Here is a 22,155-nt window from a genome sequence, read left to right on the forward strand (position 1 = left end):
GATGGCAGTGGCAATGTCTGAGGCTCTCAGTGTGTGTGAGCCTGTGTCATCACTGTGACAGGTCTGCTTTTGTGCTCCTGGTGACCCTGAAGAACCTGAGTAACCCTCTCAGAAGAACGATTCTGGTGTTTGTCATACCTTAAGGGACTCCTAAAGGACACAAATCAGACTCTAAAAGCCTTTATTTGGTTCTTTAGAAAACTCCTGTGATGGCTGACCTCAGGTATCAAATTTTAACCATTACTAAAAGTTCTCATGACCTTAATTTGGGTACAGAAAACAGAAACAGGAGATGTCATGATTTGCTGATTATATAGAGACTGAAGCAGTGTTTGCTACCTGCCTCCTTCCAATGTAACATTCTTAACTGTGTCTTCAGCTTGTGAGCCATCCTGAAGATGGCCAAAGATGATTCCACCGTTCGCTGCTTCCAGGGCCTGTTGATTTTTGGACATGTGATTGTTGGTGTAAGTCGTGAGTATTTTTCAAAAAAATTACGTTCTTCTTGTAAGCATGGCTTTTGGATAAATTAAAAGTGAAAGTTTAAGGAAATATTATAAATATAATCCCCCTTTATAGCGCCTTCACTTTAAGAAATGTGGAAGTAAATATCCTAGCAGGAGTCTTAAAATAGTTGTATATAATCGCCTATTATGATGGAAGACCATGGCCAACATTAAATTAGATTATTTTCTTTCCAATGTTTAAGACATAAGGACTATTAAGAGTCATATGCTCACCACGGTCTCTGTCTAAACGCACCTGCTACTCATTCATGTATGCTTCTGTCCAGTTTCACCTTGGCTTGTGTTATTGAAGGAGCTGAGACACATGTTCTTCTGTAAGGCTGAGAGAGCCCAAGATGCATGGGCAAAAGGGTAAGGGAAAGCATTAGTCAGGGAGTCGAGAAAGTTGGTCCTTGGCTCAGGGCTGCCTTTCTCTCTCTCTCTCTCTCTCTCTCTCTCTCTCTCTCTCTCTCTCTCTCTCTGGACAAGTCACCATCATTCAGGACTGTGGTTCTTCACCCATAGAATATGAGCTCTGGGAACCACTGTGACCATGGTTCAGACACGTCAAGTATTACAACCCAGGAAAGTTTGCAGTGGGATAGGCTAGGAGAATAACTTTCATATAAGAATGAACACTGTCTTAGTGGGTCATATCCCTGGGGTTTTATGGGTGGTCTGGGGTTACTAAATCTTTTCCCAAATAGCAACTGTTAGATGTAAGAGACTCACCACTAGCGTTCCTACCCTGACCCCATCCTCTTCCCATGCCCCACCCCCATCCCATGCTGTGCTCTTGGCCACCAACCTGACAGACCCATTCTCTACTTGTTTCCAGATGTGTGGCATCGCCCTGACAGCAGAGTGTATCTTCTTTGTATCTGATCAACACAGCCTTTACCCACTTCTTGAAGCCACCAACAATGATGATATCTTCGGGGCGGCTTGGATAGGCATGTTTGTGGGCATCTGCCTCTTCTGCTTGTCTGTTCTAGCAATAGTAGGAATTATGAAGTCCAACAGGAAAATACTCTTGGCGGTAAGACCTTACAATGCTCTATGAACTGGAGATGTAGCTCAGTTGACAGAGTGCCTGCCTAGCACACCTGTTCTGTGGGTATGGGCAAGATGATCCTAAATTCCTGGCATTCCTTGGCTACATAGAAAGTTCAAAACCAGCCTGCACTATAAGAGACCATTTGCTCAAAATAACAACAAACATTCTCTGCAGTTGTTTTCCTGGGTCAATTTTGATGAACTGTTTCTTCTCCATTGAACAAAGAGCTTTGGTTTTCAGTGGGCTAAGTGGAAGACGGATTCTAGATGAGCGGACAAAAGGAGGGATAGGGAAGATCCCTTATTGCAAGATCATCCATATAGGAGGTAAAGATGCCCTTCATGAGGAGCTGAAGGGGTTTGAAACTCCATAAGAGCAATAATACCAAGCAACCAGAGCTCCGAGAAATTAAACCACTATCCAAAGAGTATCCATGCTTCCGCTGCACATGTAACAGAGGATGACCTTGTTGGGCATCAGTGGGAGGAGAAGCCCTTGGTCCTACCAAGGCTTGATGTTGCAGTGTAGGGGGTTATCTGGGTAGGGAGGGGGTGGGGGTGAACACCCTCATAAAGAAGCAGGGGGAGGGGTGATGGGATAGGGGATATGGAGGAAAATCCGGGAAAGGGGATAATATTTGAAATGTAGATAAAACATATCCAATAAAATCAGAAAATTAAAAAATTAAATAAGAAAGATGCTCTTCGCGGTTGAAAGTTCAGGTAGCAAAATGAACTGAAATGAGAATGCATGTGGGAGGTCTAGTTGACTATGTGCAGATGTGTGCTTCTCCAGCTACTGTCTGCATGTGCCCAACAGCACAGCCAGGAAGTACATGAATGTGAGAAATGACATCATGGGAATGTTTTGTTAGATTTCCCCTCTTTAATAATAGCTAGTTAGTTTTAAGTGTTGATGTGTTAAGATCAACAGAAAATACAAAACAGAAAGTGGACATGAGCCCTTTTTTTTTTTTTTTTTTTTTTTTTTTTTTTTTTTTTTTTTTTTGAAGACTTTGGAGTTCAAGGCTTTTGTGCCATGGCTGCATGCCCCACACTTCACTCTGCAGTACAGGAACCCTGGAAGACCCCAAACAGCCCCAGTGTGAGTGACCCATTCGCACTAGTCTGTGGTCTCAAGACACTGACTGGGCCATGCTCTGCCTTTGCAAATGGAAACGAAAGGGCCTAGACCTCTGCCTTCTGCTCCTGTGCCCCAGGACAGCAGTTTGCCCCATTATCATTACATGCACATACACACCCACCCCATACCCCTCCCTACCCCAGTCCCACTTCTATAGAAGAAACAGCCACCTAAGGAGCTTGTTGGTCTGCTTCTCATGGGTAACCATCGCCCGAGTGCTCAGGAATGCAGAATGTTTGCCTTCTCTGTTTCCTTTGGGTGAGTTAGTTCCAGGGCAAAGGCACTCTGAGAGAGTAGGGAACGGAACACAGGGAAGAGGGTGAGAACTGAGAGATCTTCCTGAAGACAATCACAGACTGCACCCAGGGCTTCTCTCTGGCCTAATCCTAAGGGGTCCTGAGGTTCTGTAAGGGGAGCTGCCAAAGCTCTTGACAGGAAGCAAGGCAGTAGTCAGTGTGGGGAGGGTTACTGGAGTCTCTGAAAACTCTCTTTCCTGATTTTTTTTCCACAAAGGTGGTTGGGAGGGAGTGGGACGGTTGTTGTTTTGTTTTGTTTGGGGCTCAGACAGTGAAAGCAACAAAAGGTCTTGACCTTTGAACCCAGAAACACCCCGGAGAAGGAAGACAAGTTCCCCACCTATTCTACAGTTCTTCTTCCCTAAAAAAAGGACATGAGGAGAGATAGTGCATGTATAAAAGTATGCGAAGCAGGGTCTCTTGCTGAGAGGTGTCTGCTGTTCAGCTCTGTTCCAGCCAGACACTGGGGGCAGGGCTGCTCTGGGCTGTTCATTCACAGTGACCTGCAGCCTGTGCACCCACATGCACCCACAGCAGAAGCAGGACATGGAGAGCTCTGCCCGCCTCACCTGAGCTGGCATCACTAGAACATGGGTGTGTGTTCAGTGTGAACAGTGAGTCTCTCTGTGCCAGAAAGCTGCCTGCTCCTTAAAGATGAGGCTAGGTAGGAAAGACACACAAGGCATTAAACATGTTTGTCATTCTTTCCTTACTTCTGTGGTTCTACCTTTTCAGCAATTCATCAAGAAAATGACTCTCACCTAAGAAGGATTTACAGTGTTCAGTGTCGGATATGACGCACTAAGGCTGCTCTGCAAGTCATTGGGCACGTGGGTGTACCAAGAACACCCTCTGAAAAGCCCACACATTCCTTCATTGTTTATATTCTCTCCCCACATTAAAATAGAATCCGGGATGAGAAACTCCAAACGGAATGGTCATTTCTTCCAGAGATAAGCAGAGAACGGAGCTGACCCACATACCACCTTGTTCCAAGGACCTAGCGCTAGTCCCATTCCAAATGGCTCATTGGATACCACATTTAGATGAATGTGCTTGAGACTCATAGCAACCGCTTGGTGAGATGTCTGTTCTAATTCTCTGTTCTCGTCTGTTTCCTTCCTAGTACTTCATCATGATGTTCATAGTGTATGGTTTTGAAGTGGCATCTTGTATCACAGCAGCCACACAACGAGACTTTGTGAGTACAGTCCCAAATGCACAGAGGGAGAATGCCCATCGCTCTGACCCTCTAACCTCTCACATGCTTCGACCCCTCGCTGTGTATTGGTCATGCTAATATCAATACTAAGCATGCTAATATCAATACTCGCGCAGTATTGGGAAGCATCGCTTGTCTTTTCTAAATTAAAAGAGAAAGGCATTAAAAGAAAGAAGTGTAGCTAAGGATAAATGACTGACAGGTCGTAGCAAGAATTCTGAGCCCAGGCTGGTGTGTTTATAAAAAGAGAGAGAGAGGGAAGATATGTTCTATGGGGGTGTGACGAGGTGGGGGGAAGGGGGTGCTTTGGCGGTCCCATGCTGAGGCATCTCTTCCCAAGAGGGACCAGCCACGTGACGGTGTAGTTTAGAATGGTTTATTCAGGGCATATGGAGGGGAGTTAAGAGAGTAGTGGGAGCAGAGAAAGGGGGTGGAGGGGGAGGGAGAAGAGAGAGAGGCCGGCCATGAGCACCTGGAGAGAAAGGGGGAGGAATAGGAAGAGAAAGGACAAAGGGGGAAGAGGGGAAGAGAAAACAAGAGAATGGGGGGGCAAGCATCCCCCTTTATAGTAGTGTCAGGCATACCTGACAGTTGCCAGGTAACGGTGGGACAGAGCTTAGGATGCTGACACGGGCAGACTGCTTCCCAGAGCCCAAGCTGTGATCCTGGCACTGGTCACCACTTATCCGCACCATGGCCTTTCTGCACCTTATTCCTCGTGGAAGACATGATTCCGAATCTTTCTTGTTCTGTTTCTCACTCTTCCCCTAATCTACACCACCTTAAAACACCCCTCTACTCCAGTCAAGTAGCGATTTCTTCTTAAACAGAAACCCAAAGCAGCTCCAACCAAATGCGCTTAGTGCCCCTGAGTTTAGCTTCCCTCCAAGAGAAAGTTCCGTTTGTAGAGCAACAGGCTCTGAGAAAAGACTTGGCCTTTCTAGGGAGCAGGTGCACTGACTCTCTTGGCTCATTCTCACCCCTGCAGTTCACAACCAACCTCTTCCTGAAGCAGATGCTGACGAGGTACCAAAACCACAGCCCCCCCACCAACGATGACGAATGGAAGAACAACTATGTCACTAAGACCTGGGATAGGCTCATGCTGCAGGTGAGGAGTGTGGCCCTGCGGTGACCACCCCTGGGGTGACCGTCTACACATCTGAGTGGGTAGCCACCTGAATGTGGGTAGGAGTGAGGCCAGCAGGCTTCTTCAGGAAGAGACTTGTTCTGGGGCTGGTCAGCAATGCCCCTTGTTTACTGGTGAGCCTCAGGATGGGGATGTTAAACACATGACTCAGATAGGCCTCTAGATCCATATTTTATGTCAAGCTTCAATGCTGACTAGCCTGCCCTCTAGTGTGTTCATTAAGGAACTGTAGAGTAATAGTATGTTCTGCCTCTTAGGACTCTCACTCACAGTAACAGAAAAGGGCACCTTACCTCCCCCACAGAGAACTCGGATGGTGACATACCTGTCTCACCTTTTATGTCTCCCTTGGTGAATTCTGCTAAGTCCTGGGAGACATGATCGTTCTCAGTTCTTCACTGGCCCGACACATGCAAATTCTCTCTCTCTCTCTCTCTCTCTCTCTCTCTCTCTCTCTCTCTCTCTCTCTCACACACACACACACACTAGCTTTTAAGTCTACTCTACCCCCTTTCAACACTCTTTACACTCCTACTTCACCTGACATTTCCTAGTGTCCCCTGCCTGTCCTCTCACCTTCCTGTGCCATGGGACCTAGAAATTGTCTAGGTTTCCTCTCTGCTTTCTATGGCTCCTCTACTACCTCTTCCCTCAATTCCCTCCTTGTTCAAAAACTTGAAGTCCATGTAATCAGCCCAGGACCTCCTTATTGAAGTTATTGATCCACCACACTGCACACAGTCATTCCCCTGCCTCCCTCCCAGGGATTTTGGTATCCCCAACTGTTTCATGGTCCGATCATCTTGCCCTAAATGAGGCTTCAAAAACCCCATGGGGTCTCAGACAACATCTGCTCTATTGCTCCCTTATCTTCCTGCATCCAGCAGATCTCCTCCCTCACCTCGGCCACCTTTCTCCATAGCAACAACCAGCACATCATCACCCACTTTCTGACGACCTTCTGGACTTCCTTCCATTGGCTCTGACAGCCTCATGTCATCATGGAGTCCCACTAATCAATTACCCATGTTTTCATTTCCCAACACCCTTTCATGCTCCGTCTTATATCTTTCATCCTCTAATCATTGCTGGGAAAGTCCCGCAGCCATGCTGATTTAAATTCCTGGCTATAAAGCTCACATGGGCACTCTGTTTCCCGGTGCATTTTCCAATGTCGCTATGGCATAGTCTTCCATGTTTCACCTCTGCAAACTTCCTCTGTACCCTCAGCTTCAGCCCTAGCTGTACCTCATGCCTTAACATAGAAGCAATCAGTTGAGATCCATTTCTCTTCTCTCCCAGCAAATCTGCCCATCCCCGTTTATCTGTGGCCAGGACAGACAGACTGCCCCACACCCAAGTCGCTGGTTTCCATTCCAAACTCCTCTTCTTACTCCACTCTGACTCATCAGCCTGCAAGCCCATCCTCCAGAACTCCTACCCAACACGGTTCTCATTCATGGCAAGTCTCAGAAGGGAAACCTGTGCCTGCTGCTTGTGTTTTCACACGTGTCAGCTGCTATTATCCAACCACGACTGGCTCCTGACCACAGCACAGCACCCTAGTTCCATGACACATACATCGGTTACCAGTCCCTTCCGTCCCTCCAGTCCCTCCAGTCCCTCCAGTCACGTTTCTGTCTTAACTCATTTCCCCTGGGATGCGCGGATTGAAACACAGAATGAGGAGCTGGAGAGAGGGACACAGTCTGAGGAACTGGAAAGGTAGCTCGCTCAGTCACACACCTGCTGCACAACCACGAGGACCACAACTCAATCCCTAGCACCTATATAAAAAGAGGGACATGGGGATGTATGTCTGTAATTCTAGTGCTAAAGAGGCCGAGACCAGACTTCCTGAGACTCACTGGTGAGCTCCAGGTTCAGTGAAAGACCTTGCCTCAGAAAATAATGCAGAGAGGTTGAGGATGACACTTGACATCGAACTCTGGCTTTTCCATGCGTGAGCACGCACGCACGCACGCACGCACACATACACACACCCCACAGAATGAATCTCTCTTCCTGGTTAGCTATTTCCTATATCTAAATGGCAAAATGATATATCATTTTGAGATGATCTGTACCCTCTGAATTCCTTGGTTGTGTTTATTCTAAAAGTTGGAAGAGGCCTGCAATTTTTACTTCCTCCCTGAAACATTTTGGCAGAATTTGTGATAAAGGGGGAGTGCAATATGGATTTTACAGCCTTTCTCTTCAGTTGTATGCAGGGTATCAGGACATCAGCTGTGCGTCTGTTGACCCGCTTTCCTTAAGTAGAGTGACAGCTGTGTGCCATCAGATCTGAAATGTTTTTCCAGTTTACTTTCCCCCTTTAGAAAAAAATATGTAATTACTCTATAAAAGTATTATGAATATAGAAACAACATGAATAATTGCTAATAATTTCTTTACTATTAAAACTTTCCATTTTGTGATTTTAAATAATTATATTTTCTCACATTAATGTATCTTACTGTAAATATTAATAATAATTAGTGCCTAAGAGTTTAATATGAGCCAGTATCAAGTATTTTATCAATATTAACACACTTGACCCTCACAAAAACTCTATAAAGTGGGTACTACGTTCATTTCACATTTACAGTCAAAAGAAATAAGACTTAGAGCAGTGGTTCTCAAGCTTCCTAATTCTGTGACTCTCTCTTTAATACAGAGTATCTGATATGTGACCCTGTGAAAGCGTCATTTGACCTGGAAGTGGTTGTGACACACAGGTTGAGAACCATTGCCTTACAGACTTATTGGAATGTGTCCATTCATGGCTGGTAAATTAATAAGGCATAAAAACATTATTGGAAACTTAGAAAAACCTTGAGCTCCAGTTTGGAAATATTTCAGTACTGTAGGATATAGTATGTTTTTGAATACTTTCTCCACAAAGCCTCGATTGTGACATTGGTGGCTTTGGTGTGACCATAATTGTGTGTCTTCTACCCTCTGGCAGGACCACTGCTGTGGTGTAAACGGTCCATCAGACTGGCAGAAATACACCTCTGCCTTCCGAGTAGAAAATAATGATGCTGACTACCCCTGGCCTCGGCAGTGCTGCGTCATGGGCAAGCTTCAAGAGCCTCTCAATCTAGATGCTTGCAAACTCGGAGTGCCTGGTTTTTACCACAGTCAGGTGAGCTGTGGCCCTCTGAAGACCTAGCAGGAAGCACTTCCACTCCTTATGAAGAAAGTAGTAGTCACCTGTGAGTCAGGTCCATAATTGTGCATGTTTCTCCCAAACCTTCATCATCTGCTTCCTTCTCTGTTAATACGCTGGGAGTGTAATTCATTTAGAACTGTTGCAGATTTATTTTCAGCAAAAAGTGCTGCAACATAAGGATTTCTGTGGCGCTAACCAATTCTGTGTAGATGAAGACCGTCTGCGTGATGTTTACAAATGGTTTTTCCGAGAAACGTTTGCTTTAGACGAAGGCTTACAAAGTGTAAATCGGAAGGGATGATATACAAAGAATAGTATTTACTTGCAGAGCGATGGCCGCGGCTGAGGTAAGAGGTGATGAGAGGAAGTGTCAGGCAGTATCAGATGGGTGATTTGGGCTTTTGCAAAAGTGCTTTTGGGCTGATGAAGGAGACGGGTAGTGATCCTGAAACATTTATTAAGGTCTTCCTGAGTGCCAGATGCCCTGTCATGTGCCACAAACAGACTTTAGTGCCTCTGTCTGATGCTCAAAAGTGAACACTTGCTGTAATTCTATGTAGTTTGTACAGGAGGAATGAAGCAAGAGATGCTAACTGGGACCTTGCCCAAGCTCACACGGTTAGTAAATGACTGTTAGGTGTCCACCCCACATCACATAGCTTGAGAGCACAGATGCTATACCGATCAAGGCTTGGACACAGTCCCCCAAAGTCTTGGTGTGTACTCTCGCACCCCTGTAGGCAGTGTGCTGGCATAGCACACTGAAATGTTCTGTTCTGCTTTGGGTGTGATCACTGTGAGGAAGCCATATGTCAGCTTGTCAAATAACTGAGACACATCCGGCTTTTCCTTGCAGAAGTAAATGCTACAAACCACACATTTAGAGGCAGAGAAGCCATTGCTACACCTGGCAGCCTACCCGGACTACCACTGGATGCTTTCATTCCCAAAGGATCCGGGTGGTTTCATAGCACTGTTCAGAGCGACTGTCACTGAGCTGTACAGCAGCCTTGTTACGACGTCACTTCAGTCAGCTATGTTCATCTTAATAAAAATTAAATGGGTTGCTTATAATCAGTATAAAATGCAACTCTCACTCGAACCACTTGTAAAAGATTTCCAGCATTTCCATGTTAGGAGTCACTCATGCAAACCTGTCTTTCCTAAATTACCATCATGTACAGTGATTTCTCTCTAAAAGGGGACAAAGACAAGATGCCCACCTTCCAATTATGGCATAACCTTGTCGTCCCTCTGTCACAACACTAGCTGCGGAAATCAACTAAAACCACTTACTCACGTCCAGATAGTAAGTTTGAAAGGGACACTCGAATTAAACCCTCTTCCCCCGTTTTGTCTTTGGACCTCCACACCATCCTGACACCTTCCTTTGGCCCCATGCCTCCAGCTGAACCAAAGCATAAACCAACACCTTTTAGACCCACTCTTCATCCAAGGTCCCACGTCCTGCCATTTCTTCTTCTGTCCCTTAACTCCCTTGGCTGCCACACCCTCGGTCATACTCACCACAAGCATAAGCCGATACATCCATCCTTCTGACCCCCTATCTCAGTCTCCCAGAGTCCCACACATTCCCCACTTTCTGACATATAGATGCTGCTAATTCCGCTTCAACAACCCTTTGCTTTAGAGCATAAAATCTGCCCTTATGCTATATGTTTGCTGTTGTTTCTGTACTTACCTTGTCCAAACATTTCCATGAGCTCCCTTAAGGGCAACATTACTCAGTTCTAGATCTTGGTATAATGCCTGGCACAAAGTAGACACTCAGTAAATGTTGGGTGTGTGAATAAGTGAATGAAGGAGTGAATGACTCCCCCTTTCATAGCCATATTGAAGCTTTCCAACACCTACGATACACCAGTGTTGCTATAGCTGTAAAAACTAACAAATTAGGAAAGTCAGCCATAGTAATGAGAAAAATCCAGCAGAATTTCACATAGCTGGTCAAATACACACAGGTTGGGGAGAGAGAGAGAGAGAGAGAGAGAGAGAGAGAGAGAGAGAGAGAGAGAGAGAGAGAGAGAGAGACTTAAGATTCACCATCACCCTTGAAAATGCTACATGCAAATCCTGATGACATATCCTCAGAAATATTAATATATACTCAGAGAGTAAAGTTGCATTAAAAAAAAAGATTAGCACCTTAAAAACTCACTAATGAGATAAAAACTGGGAATTTTGACTGTGAGTCCCACAAAGACAAGAGGTTTTTCTGTTTTGCCCCAGCTAAGTTCCCAACCCAGTACACTTGGCACAAATTGGCACTTACATGTAGCATTAGATTAATGATTTCCTCCTAAGATTTTCAAGAGAATGGGTGTGTTCTGAATATTCCAAGTGGGGGTTGTAATCATTACTTAATATCTTTTATTAAGTCTGTTTGTTTGTTTGTTTGTTTATTCATTCATTCATTTGTTTAACAGGATATCATTCTGTAGCACAGGATGGCTCTCAACCCTTTGCATAGCCCCGAATGGCCTTAAACTCATAGTCTTAGCTAGGGTTTTACTACTGTGAACAGACACCATGACCAAAGCAACTCTCATAAGGACAACATTTAACTGGGGCTGGCTTACAAGTTTAACGGTTCAGTCCATTATCAGTAAGGCAGGAGCATGGCAGCATCTAGGCAGGCATGGTGCAGGCAGAGCTGAGAGTTCTACATCTTTATCTGAAGGCTGCCAGTAGAAGGCTGATCTCCAGGCAGCTAGGGTGAGGGTCTTTTAGCCCACACCCACAGTGACACACCTATACCAACATGGTCACACCTTCTAATAGTGCCACTCCCTAGGCTGAGCATATACAAACCATCACACTGTAGCTTGAACTGGCTTTGAACTTATAATCCTCTTGCTTGAGCGTCTTGAATGCTGGGACTACAAGCTACCATTCTGTAATTAATTATTAGGTACCTACTATGTGCCAGGCACTCATTCTAGGTTCTGGAACTCAACAATTAATGAGGTAAAGAAAAAAATCTCTGCCCTGTGGTGGCCACATCCTTTTGTAAGAGACAAAGAGTGAACATGCTTCACACACGTGCCCAGTCAAATGCCAGGGAGTGGGAAGTGCCAAGAGCAGAGATGAAGCAGGGGTTGTAATTGGGGTATGATAAAAGAAAGCGTTTTTCTCTGTGGCTGTCCAGAGAGGCTTTGTCAAGAGGACATCTGCACAGTTCTGAACTATGTGCGGAGATAAGGAACTGAGGTGTTAGGGGACACTTTTAAGCAAAGAAATCAGCCGGTGCAAAGACCAGAGCATCCTTAACATTTTGGAGGAAATTCAAAGAGACCGGCCTTATGAGGCCAGAATGATTGCAAGATGTCTAGAAGGGATGGAGAGGCCCAGATCGAGTGAGTGGAGTCGGATGTGTTAGGCCCTGTCCCCTGATAACTGAATCCTTACCACAGGAGAAGGTCCATGCGTGCTCTTCCAGGAGATGAGCCTGAGCCTTACTAAAGCCCTAGAGGGGCCAAAGTGGTACAAAGTGAGACTTGGGAGTGTTTGTATTTGTCATATACTTTTAAATACACCCTAAGGATTGGCTTAAGTGTTGAAAATTTTACAAAGAAACTAAGGAAAATTCTAGGAGTTTTCATTTGGGCATCCTGAGATGCATGTATGTGATTTACAAAAGGGAGGATCATGGGAGCTGGAGAGAGTATCAAGTGCATACCTGTAGCCACTGGGTGGAGCCTAAACCTCATAGTCAATCCAGGAAAGCTGTTGAAATGGAGCCAGATATAATCTACATTTCCCGGGCATTTCCTGCGATCTCCCAAAGTTAGCAGAGTCACACAGGTAGCAATGTTGCATGGTTGTCAGCTGGACTCTGGGGGCCTTGATTTGCTGGGAGTCTTCTTTTCCACTCGGTTCTTACCTCTGTTCTCTCCACTAATGGAGCTCACGCTGTCTTCCCAGGGCTGCTATGAACTGATCTCTGGACCAATGGATCGGCATGCCTGGGGAGTTGCCTGGTTTGGATTTGCCATCCTCTGCTGGACTGTGAGTATCCTCAGCACATTTTCTTTCCGAAAGGGACAATAAGGAAAGAACTTGAGAAGGTCCCTGGCTGTTCCAACCACCCTAGAAAGTCTGGGAAACAAAGTTTGCAGCTAAGATAGTCAGGAAACTTCTAGCACCAGACCAAGGACAATGGGTTGGTTCCTTTGAGGTGTGGAATACCAATTTCCCTGCTGGGGAAAGGATGCACCCAACTAAGTAAGCCCTTCTTCTAGATGCCACCTAAGCATCTAGGTTGCATTCACTCAGGCTTCTTAGTGAAGTCCGGCTGAGCTCCACCTAAGTAATTCAGTGCAGCTAGATTTGCAGGCCTGCCCTGTCATGTCTCTAGAGGGTTCAGGGGCAACCTTAGTTTGCCTAGCTCCTTGGAGCTCTCATCACTGCCTCTGTGTGAGGCACACAGGGCTAGATAAGAGCTCTGGCTCCCAGCCCTGGCTGCACACTCATACCTCCTACACAAGCCTGTACCCATCACTCTGTGGTCCTTCCGGTGATCCTTCGGCTTGGCCTGGGCACTTGGTTTTATTTTGCTTGTGTTTGTGGCTTTGTTCTGGTAACTCCCAAACGATTCTACATTTCTGCCGCAAGTGAGAACCATGACTCCAGGAGAACAATCCTGAACTTAGATTTCAGTTACTCTTAAAAAAAAAAAAAAAAAAAAAAAAAAAATATATATATATATATATATATATATATATGTGTGTGTGTGTGTGTGTGTGTGTGTGTGTGTGTGTGTGTGTGTGTGTGTGTTTGTGTGTGTGTGTGTGTATGTTTGTATATATACATATATATTATACACATATATGTAAACGTATATATATACACTGTAGCTGTCTTCAGACACACCAGAAGAGGGCATCAGATCCCATTACAGATGGTTGTGAGCCACCATGTGGTTGCTGGGATTTGAACTCAGGTCCTTGGGAAAAGCAGTCAGTGCTCTTAACTGCTAAGCCATCTCTCCAGCCCCCGATTTCAGTTACTCTTGAACACCTTGAAACACATTTAATAATAACAATAATAATATCTTTTTTTTCCTATGTGACCTTTCTATTACCATCTACTTCCACTGAGTATGAGTGGGGGAAATTAAATATTTACTAATTTGTTTTAAAATAAGATATTAAGCCAATTATAAATTCATATAAACAACATAATTCTGGTGTGAAAAATTATAGCTATATTTTTTAATCATGAAATAATATTGCTTTGCATATTCTTCCAATCCTGTTGATGTCTGGCTTGGTAAAAGAAGCCATGTCTTCCACTTGTGCTCTCCCAGTCTGTGCTAACACGTGGCCTGTGTTGTGGGACTGGAAGAGAGTAGATTGACCCTTCATAACGGTGTGTAGTTAAGAACAGGGATATTTTGATAACCTTATGTGAAGGTGAATATTGTGACTCTTCTTTTGAAACCATGTCTAGCAATACAAGCTTCTTCAAGGCTGGTGAGAATGTGGAATCTGAAACCAGATTAGGGAAGAACTGGTACTATTTGCATACATCTCTGGCCTATACCCAAGTCTGTAACATCATGTGCTGGCTGTTTGGGGGAACTGACTCATTATATTTCATAGCACTTGTTGGCAATCGTTAATTTCTTTATGTGACCCCAAAAGATCACATTTATCAATACCACCACATCGGAGGAGGTCTCAAACAATAGGGTACTGTCAAACCCAGGACAGCATATCAATTTTCCAAAGATCTGAGTTTTGCTTCAAACCCCAAATTTATTATTGGCAGTATATAATAGTCAAGTGTTTTCCTTGAGGCAACAGACTACTTTTGTAGATTTCAAAGAAAATATCTATCCAAATAGCCAAGCCTGAACAGCCATAACCATGGCCTCTTTTCTAGATTTCTTCTTTTTTAAAAAATAAAAATGATGTTTCCGGAAAGAAAGAAAGAAAAAAAAAAACAATAGGTCAGTGCCTAACCAATTACACAAGTTCTTTCTGGACAACTGCATTTCAATATGCAACGATTTTTTTTAATCATAGAGAATATTAAAAAGACGTGTAATCAAAGTTCAGAGTACAACACAACCAGTAGTTTTTGTTGTTCTACAGAAGACAACACCAGACCAAACTTCCTGCTTCTTTTTTCCCCACAAAGTGCATAGCAGTGTAGACTACCATGGGTGCTAGTGTAGCTTAGTCTGCCTACGGCCACTCTCTCTGAGACTCGACCTTGAAATGCTTTTGGGTCACCAGAGCCCTTGTTAAAAAGTATATATTTTTGGAATATTCTTGACCTCATAGACCCCTGAAGGGTGCTTGTGCAATGTGCTTTGAAAAGTGCTGAGAGGCTATAAATGAAGGAGGAGAGAGACAGCTGTTCCTTCAAGAAGTGCTTTATGATCATTCTTAGGACTTCATCTCTGTTGTGAAACAATGTCCCTGAGACATACTTGATGCTGTCAGATGCTGAAGACCAGCTGCTCTTTGTTCCCCTGTACCTACCATAACACATAGTAAAGGCTCAGGAATTTATTAAATGAATGTCCAAGACAACAGGAAGTGTCTATCTGAGCAGGGTGTTTGACTATCACGGAGTTGCCAGCCAACACTCTATATAAGTATCGAATTCTAAATTATAGATAGTGTAAATATCTCCTGAAGTTTGGCAGAGGGGAGAGCAGAGCTAACGATATTGAGGGTCTGCTGTTGAGGAGACACCACATCAGATAGTCTTTAAGTGAAACCCCTCAAGAGCAGCAGGTTTAGCTTCTCAACCAAGATCCATGCTTGAGAAGAACTCCTAGGCACACCAGAGGACTTGCTCAGAGGGCTTTCCTGTAAGGCTTGACTAAAGTCCATTGGGTCCTATGACTTTGGGTGAGTCATTTTTCTTTCCTGTACTTCCTGCTTTTCAGAGAGCTTTGGAGACAGGCGTGCCTGATACATATAATCTTTAGTAAATACTAGACTCGGTCACTATTTCATTATCCTACTTATAGCCCTAGATCTGAGGTAGAGAGAGAAGCTATGAAATTGCAGATACAGAGACTGAAAGCAAAATGGCATAGCTATCCTTGGAAGTAGATGGCAGACCTGAAACAGCTCAGATTTTCCAACTCCAGACATGAGTGAGAGGTCCTAGGGGTCTGTGATGTTCTTCAGAGGCGACCATTCAAAGGTGGCAAGCACTTTAGAACGTGAGGAAAGATTTTAAGATTAGGAGAAAAAAGGGACCCAGTGGCTAGAGAACTAGCTCAACTGGTGAGCACCTAGCTTGTACGTCCCAAACCCTGAATCCGATCCCCGCGCTAAGTAAACCAAGCACGGCTGCACATGCCTATAGCCCTAGAACGTAGAAGTTGAAATCAGGAGGCCATCCTTGGCTATATAGAAAGCTCAGGGCCAATGTAGGCTCTGTGAGAACCCATCTCAAAAACAAACAAACAAACAAACAAACAAAACCACCAAATAAATAAAGATTAAGGATAAGGGATATAGATCATCTAAGTAGTTTCTGACTGGGAACAGGAACACATTGGAGAATACTTAGTTTTGATAACAGGAGAGAAGAATTTCCCCAAAGCTATAAGAAGAGCACTGAGAAGTCAGAGAGACTAGGTGGAAAGGGGTGGGCACACGGGGAAGGGAGAGACGGCGCTGAGCAAGCAGCAGATTATAGCAGTCATGCTCTGCATCAGGATGGGCAGCAGCTTCTGGCCCTAAAGATTGCTGTCGCCTAGGTTACCACTAGAAACCCAGTGTCACCCAAGCCTGAACAGAAGGAACATATTGTTTTATATTGGAGTAAATGTGTTTTTTTTTTTTTAAATCTTGATTCTATGTTTTCCTTTCTTTCCCATTTTGATCCTAGTTCTGGGTTCTCCTGGGCACCATGTTCTACTGGAGCAGAATTGAATATTAAGCACGCAGTGTCTCCGCCATACCTCCCTACCTGGTGCCGAAACCTGCCTCCTGACATGCCCTCAGAGTGCTCCGCTGGGACTGGGACACGTGCTTGCCTCTCCCAAATTCCAGTTCGGGTGGAATGGGCTTCCTCTAGGCTCTCAAGATGCTTCAATCCTTAGCAGAAATAGTTCTCATTCTTGCCTAAGATCCTGCAACATATTCATCTACTACAAGACAGAAAGTGTACTATATATGTAGCTCTACGTGCTACATATAATGTAGTGCTCACATGTACTATGTAAGACAGAAAACTTGGAGAGTGGAGGTTACTCTCATCCCTGCTTGTGCACAATGTAGTCAAAGGAACCAGCTTCTCCACTGTAAGCTCTGTTTGTACTAAGTAGCAAATTCAAGAAACAGAGAGCCCGTCTGTTTCACTATTTTCCTCAACCTTTCAAGATTTTGGTTTGTCGCTGTGTAGGCTGGGGGAGGGGTTGCACTGTGACAGAGGGGAAAATGCAGAACTGTGCCTTCTACCTCTAGTTCTGCTGTGACTTCTGTCTGTACCAGTACTGTTCCTAACACCTTTGGATACTTTTAGTCTCCAGGACAACCCTTGATTTCCGTTTAACAAGGTGTTTAGACTTCCTCTCATGCCCTGTGGAGTGCCATGCATTTAGCAACCCCATTCTCTGTCTACTGAGGGCATGTAAACTTTGGGGCCATCTACTGTGCCCCTTTTACATCAGCTCAGTCTCTACCCTCAAAGGTTTCAACCTGAAACACTTCTCAAACCGTGGGATCCAAGCCAGCATTTCGAAGGGGTGATTTATGGGGACTTTTGTTTGCTGTCAAAATAGTTTGCTCGCATTAACGCATTAAGGATCCTGAAGGAAGTCCTGACAAGTCACCATTTGTTTGCTTATCCATAAATAAAGAAGCCCATAAAATACCCTCCCTTCCTTTGATTTCAATGGATCGAACAGGAGTTTCCAACAGAAAAGCCCCAACTGCAGGGGTTAAAAGAAGGAAGTGAGAGGCACACACCAGTAGGTTCCTGGTGGCTGGTGGACAGCCCATGTGGACAGGGAATGGCTAGAATTCTGTTTTCCTTCCTGTATTGACCTTTGAAGCATTGATCTTCTATGCTTGGAGTCAGTGTATCTAACAGCCATCACTGTTCCTTATGCAGAAAACACACCCATCACTTAGGAACGCTCGACCCTGGTCCTGGACCCTCTGGTTAGGCAGAACACTGAGGCAGAGGAGGGGACAGAGAGGAGGACTGGACCTCCTTGTGACAGAACTATGGTCTCTGATCCTCAAAATAGAGGTTTGCCTCCAACCCTCTACGTCCTTTTGTCACTACTGAAAAAGACATCTTGGGTAACAGGATAAATAACCCCTGCCTTTGGCCCAGAGGATTCATGTGGTTCTTTAAAGGGGGAAGGAGATGGTTGGAATAAGTTTTTCTGTCTAATGCCTTTAATATATTTTATATAGTGCTGGGAGTTGAACCCAATGTTTCATGCATGCTAGGCAAGCCCTCTGTCCACTAAGCTGCATCTGTACCTCCTGGTGCCTTTTGCTTCCCACCATTAACTAGGTTTTCCAATCGGCTCCACTGGCTGAGTGATTCCTGTCCAGCCCAACCCTACTCCCTGCCGGAGCTTCATGATCCAAATCGCTCTCTGCTACAGAACCCTCATTTCTTTGTGACTGGATCTTAGCCTCAAAAGCACGGTATACAGAGTTCTGCCACTCACGGGGCTGAGCTGTGACCACTGGGACAATTCTCTTTACATCATCTAGCAATGTTTTCATTGCTGTGGCACACTTCCACCCTGCTCCTTCCCTGGATGGGAAATGGGGTAGCAAGTCTAAAGTCCCAGGCCCCACCTTATCAGGGTCCAGGTAGAGCCCTCTCAAACCAGGGAAAGGAAAACAAAGAGTTGGGCTGGAGAGATGGCTCAGAGGTTAAGAGCACCGACTGCTCTTCCAGAGGTCCTGAGTTCAAATCCCAGCAACCACATGGTGGCCCACAACCATCTGTAATGATGCCCAGTGTACTAATATGTAATAAATCTGTGAAAAAGAAAGAAAGAAAGAAAGAAAGAAAGAAAGAAAGAAAGAGTTTGGCTCTGTGGCAGCTGCTGTACTTGGGAACCATCCAGACAGGCATGCAATCTGTGAAACATTGGTTTTCTCAGCAATTACTACTGATGCCCAGGCTAACTCTGGGCCAAGTTCCATTGACTGCAACACAGATATCAATCACCCTGTCTCTGGTCAACCTTATCATTTCCCAGGCTAACCCTAAGCCTAACCCTAGGTCCTGGGAACCTGGTTACATGTAACACTGAAAAGCCCACTGCTCAAATTTGTCATCTCTGGAACCAGAATAAAAGATCTGCTTCCGTTTGAACAGCAGAGCAGATACTCATAAGTAAATTACAAACTTGAAAAACAAATGTCCTCCATCTAACTCCACCCCTACCTGCTTGATTGACAAGCAGTGCTGGGGGTGGTGGGGATTCAAATCCAACTACTAACATGGCCTCTTGCTAAAGACTAAAGGATTGCTCTACAGCTGATTCTTCTTCTTCTGGTCTCTTTCCTGCCACACCCCACTCAGCTTCTTACCAACTCCTATGAGACAGGCTAAGGAACAGGCAGCAACAACTAGATAAGAGGCGAATCTGGTTTCATACATAAATTATCTGAAGACTCAAGTGGTCATATTTTGCAAGGTCTTTGAGAAAGGTAACACTACCCAGGAGTGGGAGATACTCTCACACAGCCTTCCTCCAACCCACAGTCCTCATGCCTGGCACAATCAGGTGTATTACATGCCAACACACACACACACACACACAGACACACACACACACACACAGAGAGAGAGAGAGAGAGAGAGAGGGAGAGAGAGACAGAGACAGAGAGAGAGACAGAGACAGAGAGAGAAAGACAGAGACAGAGAGAGAAACTTTTAAAATAAGAATTTTATACAGACTAAGTATCCAGTTGTAGTGTAGACTTCATTCATTTTTCTAAGCTCCCAAACTACCCACTTAGACACATGCATACTCAAGGTTCAGTATTTATTTGAATTCTCAACAGTTATCAATGGACCATTTGAGCTACTTCCATGAGGTGTCCCATTTTAGAGACCTATCTGAGTTTCTCAGCAGACATCAGTGTTTCCTATACTATAACCAATGAAAGTCTAACAGTAGGGACTTGAGTTAAGAGCCTTAATAGTTTCCATCTATGCCGCATACCAATGGCTCTTGGCAGGGACTATGCTTCTATAGGAACTGGGAAAGGTGAAAATGTTGAGTCTAGAAGCAAATGCCTTCTATCTCCTTCACAGGAAAGGGGAGCACCTCCAAGAAGTATACCCAACTGGGATACAGCTGTGTATGTAGTGGTTAAGAGCTGAATAACTAGGGTGGAGCAAAGTTAACACTTGAAAGTCATTTTTAGGATCCAGAAGATGCTATATCTCTGTAGGAGTCATAACAGGGACAGACATTTAGAAACATTACCCACAAAGGATGAAGACTCAAGGAAGACAAAATAGAGTAATAGTCTTCAAGTCAGAAGACTGGAACTTAGACTTGACTCTGCTGCTGCCCCACTGTGAGATTTCTAGCAATGCCCCATCTGTTCTAGGTCTTTATCCCTCACCTAGTTCCCGGATCTCAAGAGATTGTATAAAAACACTACAACTTTTAAGCACCATAAAACTGACTGACAGCCCAAGTGATTAAGAAAGCAATTAAAAAGTGTGCAACAGCCACTCATGACCACAGGGAGTTTTGATGTCCAAACAGCCAGCACTCAAATAGTTCTTGGCAACCACAGTATGGTAGGCATATCTACCTTTACTATTCAGAATGTGTCATGCTATAGTACTAATGGTGACTGAATACACAGGCAGGAATTGGGAGCTGGGCTCTCCTTTGAAACCAGCCAGGGAGGGGTAAATGACAGTAATTAGCAAGCAGGTGCCCCAGACTCCAGCCCCTCGCCAGGCCTTGAACCACCTGCACTAGTCAAATGGCACAGAGGTAACATGAAGGTCCCACAAGATTATCTTCTTCAGAAATTTTTGTAGCAAGTTGTTGAGATGACTTGTACACTTTCCTGGCTGAAAGAATTAGGTGGAGAAAAGTCAAAGGCCTGTTTCAGTGGTTCCCAGACTTTTGTTAATGTGCATGCCTATGACCAGAAACGGAAGACAGAGTTTCGATATTAATGATATTCTGCTTCCATTAGGAAACTGATTCTCAACTCCCCTACCGCACCATTCTTTTCTGTTGCTCTCCCCAACCTCTTTCAGAGACCCTCTGCCTCCAACCTCCAGATCTCCATCATTAAAGGAAACACGATGAAATATCAAAGGCTCCTGAGTCTCCCAAGAACAAAACTCACTTTATAAGGTTTGGCAAGGAAATAGGAAACCCCTAAGCATGGTTTCCTTAAATAAAGAAAACAAATACAACTTTTACTTTCTAAGCTAAGTTATTGATAAACCAGACTAGCCCTGAGTAAACCTGCCAAACCTATAAAAACGTCCTTTCAAATTCTCCTTCCTTTTGCTAATCTTCCTGCTCTTCCTCTTTGGGCAGGATTAGAAATTATTTACACTTACCAACAGATGGAGTCATGTAATGGTGGTGGATTGAGGGGCCTTGAGGCACAGCCACACAACACTTAACACCATCACCCAAGCATACGAAATATTCTCTTCTGACTCGGTGACAGAATAGTTTTTACTACCTCCTTGCTCTTTCCCCTAGACCTTTGCCCTGCTCCCCAGCAAGCTCAGCAGTGCTGGGACCTTCTCAAATCTCTCTAGTTGTCAGGTAAGTGCTACAACCTCAACATTATTCCAAATAATAGGCCCCATCTTCACAAACCTATGCTCTGCCTCTTTAAGAGCCCTGTCCCCTAGGGGCCACCAGCACCATGCCTGAGCACTAGCCAGCCAGGGGCACTACCAAAGCCCTGTGGTTCCCACTTCTGACTGGGCAAAGGAGACACAGAGGACCAAGCCAGAGGCCAGGCACTAGGCCAAGACATGGCTTGCTGCAGTTGGCGTTACAAGGAAGTTGTAGACACCAAAAGGAGAGACAACCATAGGAATGGGGCCCTAGGTTTCATTTGTTTTGTTTTATTTTTATTTTTATTATGTGTATGGGGCTATACACCTGTGTGTGCAGGAGCCGTAGAGGTCAGAGGCTTGGATCTCTGAAGCTGGCACTTTAAGCTTCCCTCCTCCAGGGAGTGCTGGGAACCAAAGTCAAGTCCTCTGTGAGAGTAATACACATTTATTAGTTTATGTATGTGAGTACCTGTTGCTCTTTTCAGGCATATCAGAAGAAGGCATCTGATCCCATTACAGATGGTTGTGAGCTACCATGTGGTTGCTGGGAATTGAACTCAGGACCTCCGAAAGAGCAAGCAGAGCCCTTACCACTGAGCTATCACTCCAACCATAGTACATGTTCTTAACTGCTGAGCATCTCTCCGGTCCATTGTTCTGTTTTTAAGATATTTTAAAACTATAGGTACTGAAATGAATATACCATTGGCCTAAATTAACAGTAAAAGCAAGACCAAGGATGGGAAGCTTTTTCATATTTTATTACAGAGATACTGCATAGACATATTATCAGTCATTG

The 22,155-nt window shown here is 44.6% G+C and overlaps 1 protein-coding gene across 1 annotated transcript; it reads left to right on the forward strand.

Moving 5' to 3' along the window:
- Positions 1 to 398: 398 nt before the first annotated feature.
- UPK1B (uroplakin 1B) lies at positions 399 to 16,481 on the forward strand (the record flags this gene model as incomplete). Its single annotated transcript, XM_080918831.1, has 7 exons — positions 399 to 467; positions 1,345 to 1,545; positions 4,129 to 4,203; positions 5,213 to 5,335; positions 8,343 to 8,522; positions 12,495 to 12,578; positions 16,431 to 16,481. 7 exons carry the CDS (start codon positions 399 to 401, stop codon positions 16,479 to 16,481), a joined length of 783 nt encoding a protein of 260 aa, XP_080774957.1.
- Between the last annotated feature and the right edge of the window lie 5,674 nt (positions 16,482 to 22,155).

Source organism: Micromys minutus (genome assembly GCF_963924665.1).
Source record: "Micromys minutus genome assembly, chromosome: 7".
Lineage (NCBI taxonomy): Eukaryota > Metazoa > Chordata > Mammalia > Rodentia > Muridae > Micromys > Micromys minutus.